Source organism: Arvicola amphibius, chromosome 5 (assembly GCF_903992535.2).
Source record: "Arvicola amphibius chromosome 5, mArvAmp1.2, whole genome shotgun sequence".
NCBI lineage: Eukaryota > Metazoa > Chordata > Mammalia > Rodentia > Cricetidae > Arvicola > Arvicola amphibius.
The window spans coordinates 153,267,685-153,283,015 of NC_052051.1; the positions used below are offsets into that span (position 1 = coordinate 153,267,685).

A 15,331-nucleotide genomic window follows, 5' to 3' on the forward strand; every position below is an offset into this window, starting at 1 on the left:
GAACAGAAATAAAGTTAATATCCAAAACTTTAAGATAAACTTAAGAAAATAGCCACAAGTTACATTTGTTTTGAAATGACACAAATCTGCTTGTGTACTAGGGGTTTCCTTTCACGGTTCCTCATCATTAACTTGGAAAAAGATAAATGGGGCCATGTGCCTTCAGTCTCTGCAAAGAGTAGTGCCTTTCAAAGTGGCTGGAAGAAGGGTGTACAAGGCAACACATCCTGGCACCCAGCCTGGCCAAGTAGTCTTCAGTCTTGAAGGGAAATCAAAGGAAGGGTTATGGGCTGTGGATTCCCCACCAGAGTGTAGTGCTCTGGATTTTCAGAGTGAAAAGCTGACAGCGTGCAGGAGACCCAGTGAGAACGTGCAGTTCAGCACTCATGGGGTTGACATGTACATCAAAGTTCTCTCAAAGAAAGATTTAAAGTCCTGCAAAGTCTACCTGGTGCATGATAGGGTCAAGAACATCGCTGACACAAAAGGAAACCTGCTCTTCATCAGGAAAGTGGTTCTGGTAACCACATAAAGCAAAATTGTTCACTACTGCATCTGGACTGTTAGAATACCACCACAGGTAACTTCTAGGAAGAGGAAGAAATGTAGTACTAGGTTTTTCTAGTGATTAAGAAGTCTAGATAGTCTGCTTTGACAAAGATACACAATATGCCAAGAGACTTCTGCTGGGAAGTCTAGAGCAGTTGGGAAGAAAAGGTTCCCTGAAGTCTGGTGGGGCCTCATGTATCTGCAGACAATAGAGTTCTTCCGGCTCGGCATGCATCTCTCCACCACTTTCTGCATCCTGAAGAAGGCTACACCGTGGTTCTAGCAATGACTTACAAGGCTCCCTTCCTCACGTACAAGGCATCTATCTACTGGCTGCAGGTACAGTGCGCCCGACTGCACAGTGTATGCTGACAGCCCCAGCCCACTTCTTCTTGGGCTACTTCATGTGCTCACACTTAGTAACCTGCTAGGGTGGACTCTGGACTCTGGGCAAAGTGTACAGCAAGAGAACCACACCTTACCCTCTCTCTATGCTTGTTCTTAATGTTTTCTTGACCCACTCCCTACTCTTCATGGTCTGTTTCCTGCTCATCAGCAACACTGGAATTCTATGCCTACTTTTCTATTATTTCCAGAACCAGAATTTAGCAGCTTTCCTAAACATACTGATTTTATACTTAATAAGATCCAATTTTGTAGGACATTTGAAAGACCTAATTTGTTAGCACTGTCTCTACAGCTGCTTTGATTATTTTATATAATTGATTAAAGTACTCCAAGAGGACAGACTACATACACACTCAGAATGACTGCAGAAGAAGTGGAAATTTTAATAATAGATTTTTACCAAATCTCAATGGAGTAAAGTTAGAAACGACTAAGTTAACACACTTAAAGTTTTTAAAAACCATTTCTGTAGGTATCTCAATTACTTATACAAGTCTTTTTAAAGAATTCTACAGAATGACTGGAAATTTAATATACAAACCCAGTGACTCATTGCAACCTGAGGAAAAACTGGACTATGAAGTACAGTAACAGTAATGACTTTATTTTGGGAACTATATAAAGCCAGCTGAGTTTTCTCATGTTATTTCAAGTAAAAACCATTAAATTTAGTGGTATAAAAGCTATAGAATCTTCCCTTCAGATCATAAGCAAATGCAGCAAATCCTGAAACAGTCTGAATGTTACAGGTCTAGTTTGTGGCTATCAAGGATGCAAAGGACCAGCTCATAGGTATTGACATGTTAGGGTCAAAGGTGAGCTTTGAAAGGTCTAAATTATGTCCAGAGATATACATGTCCTTCAGCTAAGGACAGTCCTGTGTCCTTGCTCCAGAGAAGCAACCTTCAAGCCTGCAGTGTCCAAGTAACAGATCACCCAGGTTTGCCCTGTGAAGAACACCCTCCACAAATAAGATGCTCTAAGGAAGCAACTGACCTCATCAGGACTGGATGCCTGGTAGGTGCGGTTCTCATCACTGAAGTCTTGGTCTGCTTCAGCAAACTCAGTCTCTCCAGTGACTCCAGCCCGAGCCTCGTACACAGGAGTGACATTGTGACAAAGGGCGATGGCCTTCACTGCTTCATGGATCCGGCTGCTGACACTTTTCTTAACTTTAGGAGTTGAAGACTGGCTTCTTCTCAGTGGAGCAGAACTTGGGTTGTGCCCACTTGCTTGGGATTGTACCTTTAAAACAAGGTGCCATGTAATGAGGACAGACAGAATGAAGTAGTCCACATGTGGACCAGAAATTACTGGCATATTTTCTGATGTAAAGCAAGCTGCTTGAGATAAGAACAGCAATTTGATTCTTTCTCTTACACTGTACCCAGGAATATAAATAACTTTTGTCTCAGCAATGCAAAATGCTTGGCTCTTTTAAGGCTGTCAAACACACCACAGTATTTGCTATGATACTTAAAACCCGGCACTTTCCCATTCCAAAGTTCCATCAACTGACACTTTCCTCCTTAAAACAACAAGATAAAGATCAAGGCAGAATGGTAAGCTCACACGTGCACATAAAAGAGTGTCAAACCAAAGCAGCCAGAACTCTTAAGACTTCCTTGAATGTCATAAGTAAACCCACTGTTCACTGGTCTCTGAACTTTGGTGGTCTAGTTTGTAGCTAACAAGGATTAGACATAGTAATGGGGTGTGTCAGATCGCCCGTTGTTCATGTGAGGCAACTGCCTACTGAGCCCTGTGTATCTGCCTAACTCTCATTAGGTCTGGATAGGAGTCTGAGCTGTTACCACCCAATGATGGATTTTTGTTACTCATCTCCTGCCAGGGTGGGTGTCAGAGGACACTTCCCAAGCCACAGGACAAACATACATTCTTCTGTCAACTCAGAGACTCAGAACAGTACTCAGAAGGAACTAGGGATCAGAGTGACTGGGAGGCATTGAGTATGAGCCTCTCATTACCAAGCACAGCCTGCATGAGGAAGTATGCATCTGTATCTCCTGCACAGGTGTCTGCTGACTGCTCAGCTGTGCTGCCCACAGCTGCCCCACAGTTGCCCTGCCTTACACCGAGCTGCTCCAACTGCAGAGGAGTTCAGCCCTTCTTCTGAACTACGTAATCTCACCGATGCTTGTGAAGTTTAATTCACACAAATTCCATTAAAAAATAAGTTCTTAACCACCAAGTGCTTCCAGTGGGCAAAGATAATCGGTTAAGAAAGACCTGTGCTACATTAGAGTGGGCTATAGACAACAGAACATAAACAGGGACTAACGAGTTCCACATACAGAGTCTTACTGGCAAAAGTAAGTTTAGTGAAAGATCTTCAAATGCTCTTAGATGTAATATGTAAACATCAAATATATATTTATATAATGATTCTTCAGTCTTCTGCTTTTAATATGTCCCTGGTAAAATAATTATAATAATAATCACATATAATCTATAATATTCACATTAATGGATAATGTAAGTTAACTTTATTATTGTTAGGGTTTCCCTATGTACCCTAGGCTGGACTGGAACTGCCAACACCTTGCTTCAGCCTCCTGAGTGCTGGGATTACAGGTGTGTACCACAATACCCAAATAAATGAACATTTTAACAAGCTGTGGTTACCTGTGCCACTTCACTATGAACAAAGATTCTTAGGTAAAAGGAAGCGTGAGCTCTTCTCTCCTGGTTTTGTTAAGTTCATTAGTATGAGATTTTGTCAAACACACACACACACACACACACACACACACACACACACACACACAGACACAGATACAGGGCAGTCCAAATGGCTCCTTAAAAACACAGGCTATTGCTGTTGCCCTTGATGCCTCTCAGAGGTTGAAAGTGGGTCCCTATTGCTGATGACACTGAATACTTAGGATAAAAGACTTGTAGTTTTTGAGCTGTATTTAATTTGAATGCTTCTGATTCCTACAGTCTGGCTTAAACAGTAGCAGAAAGTACTTTCTGAGTTGCCAAGGGACAGAAACAATGAACAGTCCTGCCCAGCTGTGACACCTATGATCTACAATAGTGACAGATACGGCATTCACATGTTGGCGATAGCTATTGTCTACCTGGACTTAAGGCCCACTTAACAGGAGGGAAATCATGCCTGGTACTAGAAACCTAGCCAACCACATGGGATTGGTGAAGTCATGGATTCTCTTAGAAGAGAATCTACTAACACCAGTTTGCTAGACCAATATAATTCCTTCACTACATTCAAAACCTTAGCCATATACTCACAAATCAGTATAGCTACTCCTCAAAGGACCACAGCTGGACACCATGGAGCCCAGACCAATGGACACATCTGCAGCATAGTTCCTACATCTATGGCTCAAGGAACATCATACAAAGGGAGCGGAAAGACTGTATGAGGCAGAAAACCAGGATGACTGCTGTGATACTGTCTTTCTTAGAAATGGCTGCACAAGCAAGACCTAAACAATGATAATATCTATAGACATGCTAATGAAAGGGAAAAAAATCATCTCACCAGGGTCCCATACCTAGACAAGAACTACTTGCCATTAATGACTGTGTTTATCCAGTACAAAGGTTAGCCTTGAAACTATATACACATAAACGACAAAAATGGACCCAGTAGATTATATTTAGATATTTGTGCACATATTTATGCACACATACATATACATTCACAGCCCCACATGTATGCATAAATAATCAAAGAGGATGTGGGGGGGGCTTTGAAGGGAGGAAGTAATATAATTATATTTAAAATGTATTTTTAAAAATTTAAAATAGACTAAAATCTTTTACAAGATATTAAAATATTCTGGAATACAAAATACTCTGCATACCTAGTATGTATATGACATAATATATCAAATGTATATACCTACAGAACAGTCCACCCAAACACCAACAGATACACAGTCTGTCAGCAGCACACAGAGGCTTCTCTAAAATCAGCCACATTTTGGGACATAAATCTTTACAAATTCAAAAAGGTGGAAATAATACCACATCTCCTCTTTGACCACAGTGTAAAAACTTACAGCTGACAGAAAACATCTTTACTAAATACCCAGATTCACTCACTTATTACATCTCTACCAAACACCCAAACTCACTGACTTATGACATCTCTACTAAATGTACAGACTCACTTATGACATCTGTACTAAATATACAAACTCAAACTTATTACTGTATGATTAATGGAGCAAAGGAAAAACATCAAGAAATAAATTTCAAAAACTGTACTGGAACTATACAAAACCAAAAACACTGAAAGCAGTTCTGTGAGGGAAATTTATAGCTCTAAGTGCCTACATCAAAAAAATCAGAAAGAGTACAAATAAATAACGATGCAACTCGAAAATTTGAAAAAAACAGAAAGAAACCAAATCCAGACACAGCAGAAGACAAGAAGTAACAAAACTCAGTGCAGAAATTAATGAAAGCGGAACAACAACAACAACAAAAACAAAAACAATACAAAGACTCAAATCTAAGAGCTGTCTCCTTGAGATGATAGGCAAGACAGAGTTCTGGCCTAACTAACCAAGGGGAGAAACAGGGACCTGAATTAACAGAATCAGAAACAAACAGAGAAATGCTACAATGGGCATCAGTGAAATTCAGAAAATTATAAGGAAATACTCTAAAAACCTGGTTTCATTAAGTTGGAAAATCTAAAAGAAATAGATAATTTCTAGACTCAGTGAAACCACCAAAATTAAACCAAGAAGAGATAAACAACTTAAGCAGAATCATAACAAGTGAGGAGCCTGAAAGAGTTATAAATAACCTTCCAACTAAAATCAGGCCAGGACCGGCCAGACTCTGCGCAGACTCCTAGCAGACTCACAGGTCCATAGCCAGCCCTTTTTACACTACTAAAAGGAAGAAGTAGAAGGCGCACTACCCAACTCCTACACAACCAGTTTCACTCGAATACCCAGACCAGTCATGAGGAGTCACACTATAGTAAACTCACTTGAAAACACCTACAGTGCCATTGTCCTTGGCTTCTCAGCTGCCCTAATTTCCACCATGTTCAGGGAGTCCGGTTTTATCCCTTGCTTTTTCAGTCCCAGTCCAGCTGGCCTTGGTGAGCTCCGATTAGTTCAGCCCCACCATCTCGGTGGGTGGGAGCACCCCTTGCAGTCCTGATTTTCCTTGCTCATGTTCTCCCTCCTTCTGCTCCTCATTTGGAGGACAATGAGGGCTGCAGAGAAGCCAAGGACAATGGCCCTGGATTTTGATCCTACTACACATACTGGCTTGTGGGGGGGGAAGGGCTAGCCTGTTTGGATGCTCACCTTCCTAGACCTGGATGGAGGGGGGAGGAACTTGGACTTCCCACAGGGCAGGGAACCCTTACTGCTCTTCGGACAGGAGAGGGAGGGGGAGTGGAGGGGAAGAGGGAGGTAAATGGGAGGTGGGGAGGAGGTGGAAATTTTTAATTAAAAAAAGAAAAAAGAAAAGAAAAAAAAGAAAACACCTAAAGTACACATAAGTTAGGGTATATAATAGATATTGTATAAATGAAAATTTTATCCTGGCTGAGAACGTTTAACGTTCTCTTCCAAGAGCCAAAGGCCATCTAACAGAAAACCCAAGACCTAGCGTGAGATGGTTCTTTTGAGTTGTTAGCCAGGGTCGCCCAAGAGACTTCCAAACATCACCATTACTATCTCAATTGGTAGCCCCTGCTCTAGAAGGTAAAGTCCCTATTGCTAAAGATGCTATGCATTTCAGACACAGGGCCTAGGAGCCCCTGGGCTGGAATATTTGAAAGTCCTCTCTTGGAGGGCTAGCTTTCATGGTATGGGAAGGCATCAATGGAGGGAAGCAACCAATAAACTTATCCAACTTTGATGTCAATGAATCACAACAATGACCAGCACAGCGAGATAACTCTCAGGGTACAATTAGGGGCATGTATACCTTCATGTAACCAACAACTCTCTATTTGGATGTAAGACCTCAAAAGAGGGAAATCATGCCTGGTACTGAAAACTTAGCTAACTACCAGAGCTAGTGACGTCATGGATCTTGGAGAACCTGTCTTAGCTATAATTTCTATTGCTGTGACAAAACACCATGACCAAAAAGCAAGTTGGAGAGGAAGGGTTTATTCGGCTTACACTTCCACATTGCTGTTCATCATCAAAGGAGGTCAGGACAGGAACTCAAACAGGGTAGGAACCTGGAGACAGGAGCTGAGCAGAGGCCATCAGGGGTACTGCTTACTGGTTTGCTTCCCCTGACTTACTCAATCTGCTTTCTTATAGAACCCAGGATCACCAGCACAGGGATGGCCCCACCCACAATGGTCAGGGCCCTTCTCCATCAACTACTAATTAAGAAAATGCCTTACAGCTAGATCTTATGGAGGTATTTTTAAATTGAGGTTTCCTCTTCTCAGATAACTCCAGTTTGTGTGTCAAGTTGATATAAGACTAGCCAACATACTATTTATGATCCAGCATAATTCCTAACTGCATTTAAACATTTGTCCTTGGACCCACAAATAAGTGTAGTCTTTACCTCTCATGAAGGAAACTTCTCTTTTCAATGGAGGGAGACCAATAAAGAAAATCACAGTCAATCACAATGCAGAGCTGTGGAGCCTGGTCAAAGGGATACATCAAAAAATAACTTACACACCTAGGGCTCAGGAGCACTGTGGAGGAGGGGAGCGGGAAGACTGCAAAAGTCAGGATCTGGGAATCTGCTGCAAGACACTATCCAATAGGAATGCCAGAAGCTACACAAACATGACTACTTACACATCAGCTGAAGGACAATAACAGACATGACAGGGTGGATAAGTGAAAGATCAGGAGGCCTCAGCCCTACACAAAGAACTACAGGCAACTAAGGAAGGCTGAGAGCAGGAGAAATGGCCTTCCCTAGGGAAGAGCATACCAAGAGGTTATCTACTGAAAGACGGTTAACCTCTGAAAACATATAGACACAAATGGCATCATGCAGGTTGAGTAGACTGTATCTGTGTATTTAAGAACACACACACATACACACAAAACAGAGATATATATATATACAAATATTTATGTAACAGCAATTAAGGAAGAGGCTATGAATTTGAGAGCAAGGATGGGTATGCAAAAGGGATTGGAGGGGAGACAAAAGAAATGATATAATTAAAACAAAGAACTGATTTCAAAAGTTGTATTTTAGAAAATTTTCAATACTAAACTTTTCATTAAAATTATAAAAATAAAATATTTATTTAAAAATGCTTTCAAGCATAGAGCATATATAAATTATATCTACACAAATCACATCTGCACGTGTGAGATGCTCATTGGCATCTGTGCAGATATATCATATAAAATAAACAGATATTGTACAAGTAAGATTTTTTTTGCTATTTAGCAACATCTCAAGAACATGGTATATGTTGGTCTGGTGGTAATTACAGAACAAGGTTTTCTAAATTTGCATGCATCGTTGACAACTGAATTCTAAGGAGAGAAAGTCCAATTTAGTCTTTGAAATCACGTTTGAAGCACATTACTGTAAAACATCTGGCTGGATTTTTAGCTGATGTCACAGGTGTGTGGTGCTCCAAGAACTCACACATTACCCAGTGAGCCACACACCCTTCTGAGCCGAGTGTAAAACATGGGCATCACTATGTTCAAAGGAAAGCATGCAGCAGGTAGAGCAGCAGTCCAAGAAGCAAAGCTCCTAGCATCAATCATCTACATTATCCTACCTGATATTTTAGACAGATTTCCTGGAATTGCCAAGCCAGTGTTCCTGAATTAGGACAGATTTGTTTGTTTGTTTTCATTTTTGTTTGTTTTGATTTTTAAAAATTTTCTTTCAGGGGTGCTATAGGGGTGGGGGAGGATACAAAGGACTGGAAGGTGGGCAGAATTGGGGTACATGATGTGAAATTCCCAAAGATTCAATAAAGAAACTATGTCAAAGAAAAAAAAAAAGAGTAAAAATCATTGCGTCACAAACACTCCTTGAAGCCTGGGTTAAACCCTCTATTTGAGCTGAACATTCTCTACACAGAAGGGTCCTGATATGACTAGAGTCAGGAGTATGGATAACTGGAAGGGCCGGGTAAGGGAGGACCCCATATGGCATACCTGTCTGCAAGCCTCTGCAGATGACAGACAACTCCCATCCTTGTACTCAGCCCTTGGCAAATAGTATTATCTTTTTTAAAATGTCATATGATAATTGCTTGGACAAAATAACAGGACAGAGAGAGAGAGAGAGAGAGAGAGAGAGAGAGAGAGAGAGAGAGAGAGAGAGAGAGAATATGCCTGCTGACACAGCAAATCCACATGCCGCTAGAGTTCAGTGACAGGCATGAAGGTGCGTGATGCTGAGTTATTTACCTTAGTTACTGGAAAAGATGAAATCAGAATTTAATTTTTTAAAACCTGAGAAAGTTTTATTATGAAGAAAAACAAAGGTATTATTAGGAAACACAGTAATATCAGTATCCTATTAATTACCCCTTAAAATACTGTTTACTAAAGAGTTTATTTTTAGAAATAATTCACTAGCCAGGTGGTGGTGGCACACACCTTTAGTCCTAACACTTGGGAGGCAGAGCAGGCAGATCTCTGTGAGTTCAAAGCCAGCCTGGCCTAAAGAACGAGTTCCAGGACAGTTAGGGCTGTTACACAGAGAAACTCTGTCTTGAAAAACCAACCCCTGTAAAAGAAAAATTCACTAAGAAAATAATATAATAAATGATTTGAGCTCGTTATATTTCCCATAATTCTGCTGCTATACAAATGCTAGTTATAATTTCTTGTCTGAGATACTAGAATTGATAGCAAGGTAATAATAATGACTAAGAACAACCAAAGTAGCATAAAATAGGCTCAATATAGCTTACCAGTGTGGGTGCATTGAGAGAAGATGGCATTCAGAAGTTCATCCACATACCTGCAAGTAGGAATTGAGGACGTGGCTTTGGATTTCGTCCATAGTGTCTGTTCCATAGGAGACAGTGCCCAAATGGAGTCGCTTGAATACCATCTCGTTCTGAGTGAGAGTCCCTGTGATGGGGAGAGCAGCAGCCGTGAAGACGGGCAGTTAGGGAAGCCCTGCTGCTCTGTGAGGAGCTCTGGCCAGGAGGGCTGCTGGGCGCATTGCTGACTGTCCCTGGGACACCTGTTAGAGATGCAAAGTCCCAGCAGAATGCTCATTCTGACCGGGAGCCTTAGGAGTTTTCCCCAAGCACGTCACATTTACAATGAAAGGCCCTCTAGAAAAATGAGAAGTTGAGTCTCTGCCTTTGAAATTAAGATCCGTTAACTGGCATAATGGCAACTTCTGTTGTTCTGAATAAGGCACAAACAGGAAGCTAAGTCACCAATGACTCAGTCACAGTACAGTACTGGAGAACAACGTGACCTAGTCCCAAATTAGCATGGCTTAGTAGACTTAAGAAGACTGACCTTTGAAAGCAATCATTATTGGTAGAGAGATAAATGCTACAGATGTTTAACCCTTAGCACATATTTATGTCAGTTGCAATGAGAAGAAAGGTTTGTGAGACAGGAGACAATTTCCCTCATTGAGTGTCTAAGAAACCCATTATTTAACACTCTCTCCTCAAAGCAGAGCAGACGCATTAACATGACTATGCCCAGGACTGCAAATAGTTAACCCCTATATCTCATGTAATGCAAACACACTGCAGTACATGCACATGATTAGTTCACCTGATTTCACAGAAGTAAAACAACAAAGGAATGCTTAAACGCCCTTTTAGTTGAGAAATAGGAGCTGCCATGCAAAGAACTTGAGCCTGTCTGCACTGGGGCTTCCACACTGGACTCAAAGCACATACAGCAAGGTTAGCAACTGACAGTGAGCGGTGTGACGGCCAACGCGGTGGCTTTTCATTCGGCTACAAAACATCTCTATGCCTTTTATTTTCTTTGGCATACATGATATTGACAAGACCTATCAATGACTAGTCTGGATTTACGTTCAGAGCAAAATGGGTTATTGACTTGGAACTTTCCAGAATAATACAGGATCTTCTTTACAAAAGAGCAGATCTGTACATTTTGACGAGCCCTCTTAGACACATTTATTATAACTTTACAAATTCCTCAAGAGCAACACTGGCTGTAGCCTTGTGCACTGACTGTGGGCACTATACATCTGGAGTAGATGACTCCAGCTTGAGAGATCCGAAAATGAAATCATTATGTGAGATGCAGTTTATGGCAGTCTCAAAGTGGAATTAGCTTAAAATATTTACATTAATTATTTACATTAAATATCACAACAGCAGCTCGGGTAAAAGGGGAGCTCTGTAAATGGTATATAACAAAGATAGCCAGGATTCCAGCACTATAAAATCAAAGGTAATAAAATAAAACACTAACCGGTAAACAGAAAGTTCCCAAAGTATGTGTTCCCAAAGTTGACAATATTCTAGACGAATTATATGCAAAAATGTTGTTTCAGATGACTTGATGTAAATAGCATTTTTTTATAGACTTTTCTCCTTGATGATAACTTAGAATGGGCTAAGGAGGTCAATATTTTATTATGAACAACTCTATATGTAAAGTTAAAATAATATTACAACAAACACTGATATAGGTTAGACTAATAATGAGAAGCTGTTTATAAATAATTTAAAATAATTATATTGAGAATTTTATACATTATGATCATAGCCGTTCTCCATTCTCCAACTCTTCACAGTGCCATCCCCACGTCCCTTCTCCCCCAACTGTGACACCTTTCCTGCCCTCCCACACTCCCACATCCCTTCACTCCTATCTCCGCAGGCATCAAGGCCAAATATTCTTAGATATGCGGACTTCCATGGGAATGTGGCTGATTTATCATAGAGAAGAATGGCCTCTCCCAGAAGCCAACAACTGCCAAAAACTCCAGTCAGGGTGGAACATCATGCCCGACTCCCAAATTCTTTGTCTTCAGACAGTCTCATGCAAGTACTATAGACTCGTAAGTGATAACAGTGTACCTCTGCTATGCTCTGCGCTGCCATGACTCCAGGCTGAGACTCTCCTGGGGAAGGTTAGTGGGTTGTGGCCAGGCATCTCCTACACCCAGCAAGTCTCCCTGTGACCAGCTGTGCTGCTGCTGCATGTACAGTCTTGTTATTACCCGGGATACGTCATCCTGACCTCTTCTCTCCCTCAGAGCCCAGAAGCTTAATGCAGGTGCACACTGTATTTTCTTCATAAACTGCTGTACAACCATAATTAGCTCTTGCTTTTATTTCAGATCTTTCTTAAATGTGCTATAGAGACACTGTGTTCTCTGCAGGTGCCCTGACTGACAAGCAAGACCCTCACCACTGCCTTCTCGCAGTGACATGCCACCAAAGGTGGCACAGGGATCTCACAGGCATCCGGGTGGGCACACTGGATGTATAAAGTACCAACTGCACCCTGGTATCACCGTATTCCCAGTTCTTCCTCCTTTGCTCTCTTTGTAAACCTCTTGAAGGTATTCTTAAATTCATGTCTAATATTTTCTAACACACTTCCCACCTGTTCTATATTTATAAAACAGAAATCTCTTGATTAAAAGTAACCAGTAATTTGATATGGTTCACCCTTCTAAATATAAACTGTTCATGATAGACAACAGAATTCTTCACTATGCCATCTAGAACTACCTTTTTTTTTTTTTTTTTTTTTTTTTTTTTACACTGTTTGACATTCCTGATTGTTACCTTCCACAGCCCCAACTCCCACATCTCCACAAACTTCAACTAACTGGGGAAATTGCCTATCTGGCAAACATTCATTACAAGGCATCAGCAAACACAAGGGTTAGTGTAGTAAACAACTAGAGTTCACATGCCTGTACCCGCTTGCTATCAGCTACTTCACACTCAGTCTTTAAAAGTGGGTGTAGGGTAATTCATGAAGTCTCTAAAACATAAAGCATGGCAGTGTGGATTCCTTTGCTCAAAATACCACAGCTAGAGACAAGCATCGGAAAATGCCTTACTTCCAGAGGCCTCAAATGCAAGGAAGGGAAGGCAAGGCAGGGAACACTCTGAGAGGGTGAGTGCTCCAAGAGACTATCCGCGTGGCATGGGGAGGAGCTCCCTCAAGGGACAGCATGGAGGCAGATTTAGAACTGATGCTCCTGGAAGGCAGACCGAAGGGACAGGGCTTAAGGAGGCCAAGAGAGAAAGGGCTAGAGACATAAACCAGGCTAGTCTCCAACTCTTGACTCTGCTTTAGCCTTTGGAATGCTGGCGTTATAGCTGTGTGCCACTGTTCCCAGCTAGTGATCCTGCCCCCTAAGTGCTGGGGATCAAACCTCTGGCTCTGAGCATGTTATAAAGCTCTGCATCACATGATTATACTCCCAGCTTGGACTCTCTGTATTATCTCAATGTCATCCCCAAAGCCTAGCTCTTAACTTGGAGTGAAAATAGCTGCTGATGAAAAGAATGAAGAAAAAAAGTTTAACTTAAATTGGAAACTACCAAGATGTGATGTGGCCCAAACCTTTAAACCCAGCGCCTAAGCTGCAGAGGCAGGTGGATCTCTTTGAGTCCCAGGGCAGTCTGGTCTGCAAGGTTCCAAGTCAGCTAGGGATGTGTGGTAAGACCCTATTTCAAAAAACAAACAACAATAAAACTGAAAACAAACAAACAAAAACCTGATAAAACAAAAGAAAAACCTAGGGACTAAAGATGCATGGGAAAAGACATGGATGACACTATGTATTTGCATCATGTATCATTCATTTGATGGGGTATTTTTTTTCCAGGTTACTGGCAAAGGAAAACCTAGCATTTCAAACACAACAGGTCCACAGTGGTATCAGATGCTTTCCCAACACAAAGACATATCATTATAATCACTCCATTCAAACTATTTCTAGACAGTGAATTTAGGGTTTGAATGTGCCTATTTAGTAATCCTTTTTAAGCCCGTGATATAGTATTTCCACTCTAAGTTTCCCAAGTTCAACAATGCTAGCTACTGTCTCTTGCATCTTAGCATCTTTGGAGAAATCTCAAGAGTAATATCACACATGCACAAAGATGATAAGGTGGGGACCCACAGAGAACACTAAAATATTAAATATATTGTTACATAGTATACTTAAGAGACATGATGTAAAAGGTAACAGAAACCCAGGTTACAACTATTATCTCTTCCTCTTAGGATAATAATTATGAAGATAACTATAATATTTCCTCCTCCCAGAGCAGCTAATATAAAGCTCTGTGTTTAGATTTCTTTCCTTCCATTATGCAGCCTAGCTAGTCTCACTTGTAATCATCCTGAGTAGGCATATTTATACTATGAAATGTTTTAATTTTTGATGCTATTCTAAATGAAATTGCCTTCTAATTCAACCTTGGGATGGTTTATTGCTAGTATATAAAAATACAATTCATTGTTCAGAGTGCTTTTGTTGTTGATACTTTGGCTATTAGGTTTGTATAGATCCATGAAGATTTCCTATATACAAGACTGCACCATACATAAGCAGACAGTTTTAACTCTCCTTTATAATATGGATGCTACTTCTTTTTCAAGTCTACTTTGCTCTGGCTAAATGTCTACTCACTCATAGCAGAATTATCTCCAATAAGCAAAAAGGGAGAAACAACCCCAATGCCCATTCATTCATAGGTAGATAAATAGAATGAAAACACACACACACACACACACACACACACACACACACGAATAGTCTTTATCAGAAGAAAAAATGAAGTACTCACTATATTCTACACTATGGATTAATCTTGAAAATATTCTACTAAATGAAGCCCAACATGAAGAGCCCAGATGTTATATATCATCCATATGTGCCCACCAGGCAAATCCACAGGGAAAGAAAATCGGGCCAGGGTTTCTTCAGACTATAGGCAGAGAAGATAGTGAGTGAGGAGTGACTCAATGCATACAGGGTTGCTCTGGGAGAAGTTTCTAAACCTGAACTGTGGTAAGCACTATATAATAGCTATACCAGTGCTGTGGAAGAGAGAGAGAGAGATAGTCTGAGTTTTTCATTTGACTCAAACTACAATGTAATAACTATATATTTAAAATGTCTAGGCTGTAATAAGCAGTTTGAGTTCAAAACTGATATGTTCAAACCACTGACTAGCATTGCCCACCAGATAAGAAGAATGAAGTGTCTGTGATAGTTCAGTCTTCTGGTTAAGCACAATCCTACCCGTCAGGATCCCAGAATATGCACTGTCTGTATTGACAGACGCTCCTTAGGTGAATGCACAAAACACTCACATAGCAAGAGGGATCTTCAGAATTTTCTAAAAAAGGTTTTCCGTGTTGCACTGCCTCCTGCACTCATTCAGACTCCCTACGTCAGTCCCAGG

General features: G+C 40.9%; 1 protein-coding gene across 4 annotated transcripts in view; it reads right to left on the reverse strand.

Annotated features, from left to right (window-relative positions):
• The window catches only part of Atp9b (ATPase phospholipid transporting 9B (putative)), a 187,610-nt gene that overhangs the window by 37,927 nt on the left and 134,352 nt on the right, over positions 1-15,331 (reverse strand). For all 4 annotated transcript variants that reach the window (XM_038330411.2, XM_038330414.1, XM_038330413.1 and 1 more), the window contains exons 13-14: positions 9,904-10,016; positions 1,954-2,202 (exon numbers count right to left, since the gene is read on the reverse strand). In XM_038330411.2, the coding sequence (XP_038186339.1) occupies positions 1,954-2,202; positions 9,904-10,016 (362 nt within the window). The remainder of the gene's footprint in view (positions 1-1,953; positions 2,203-9,903; positions 10,017-15,331) is intronic.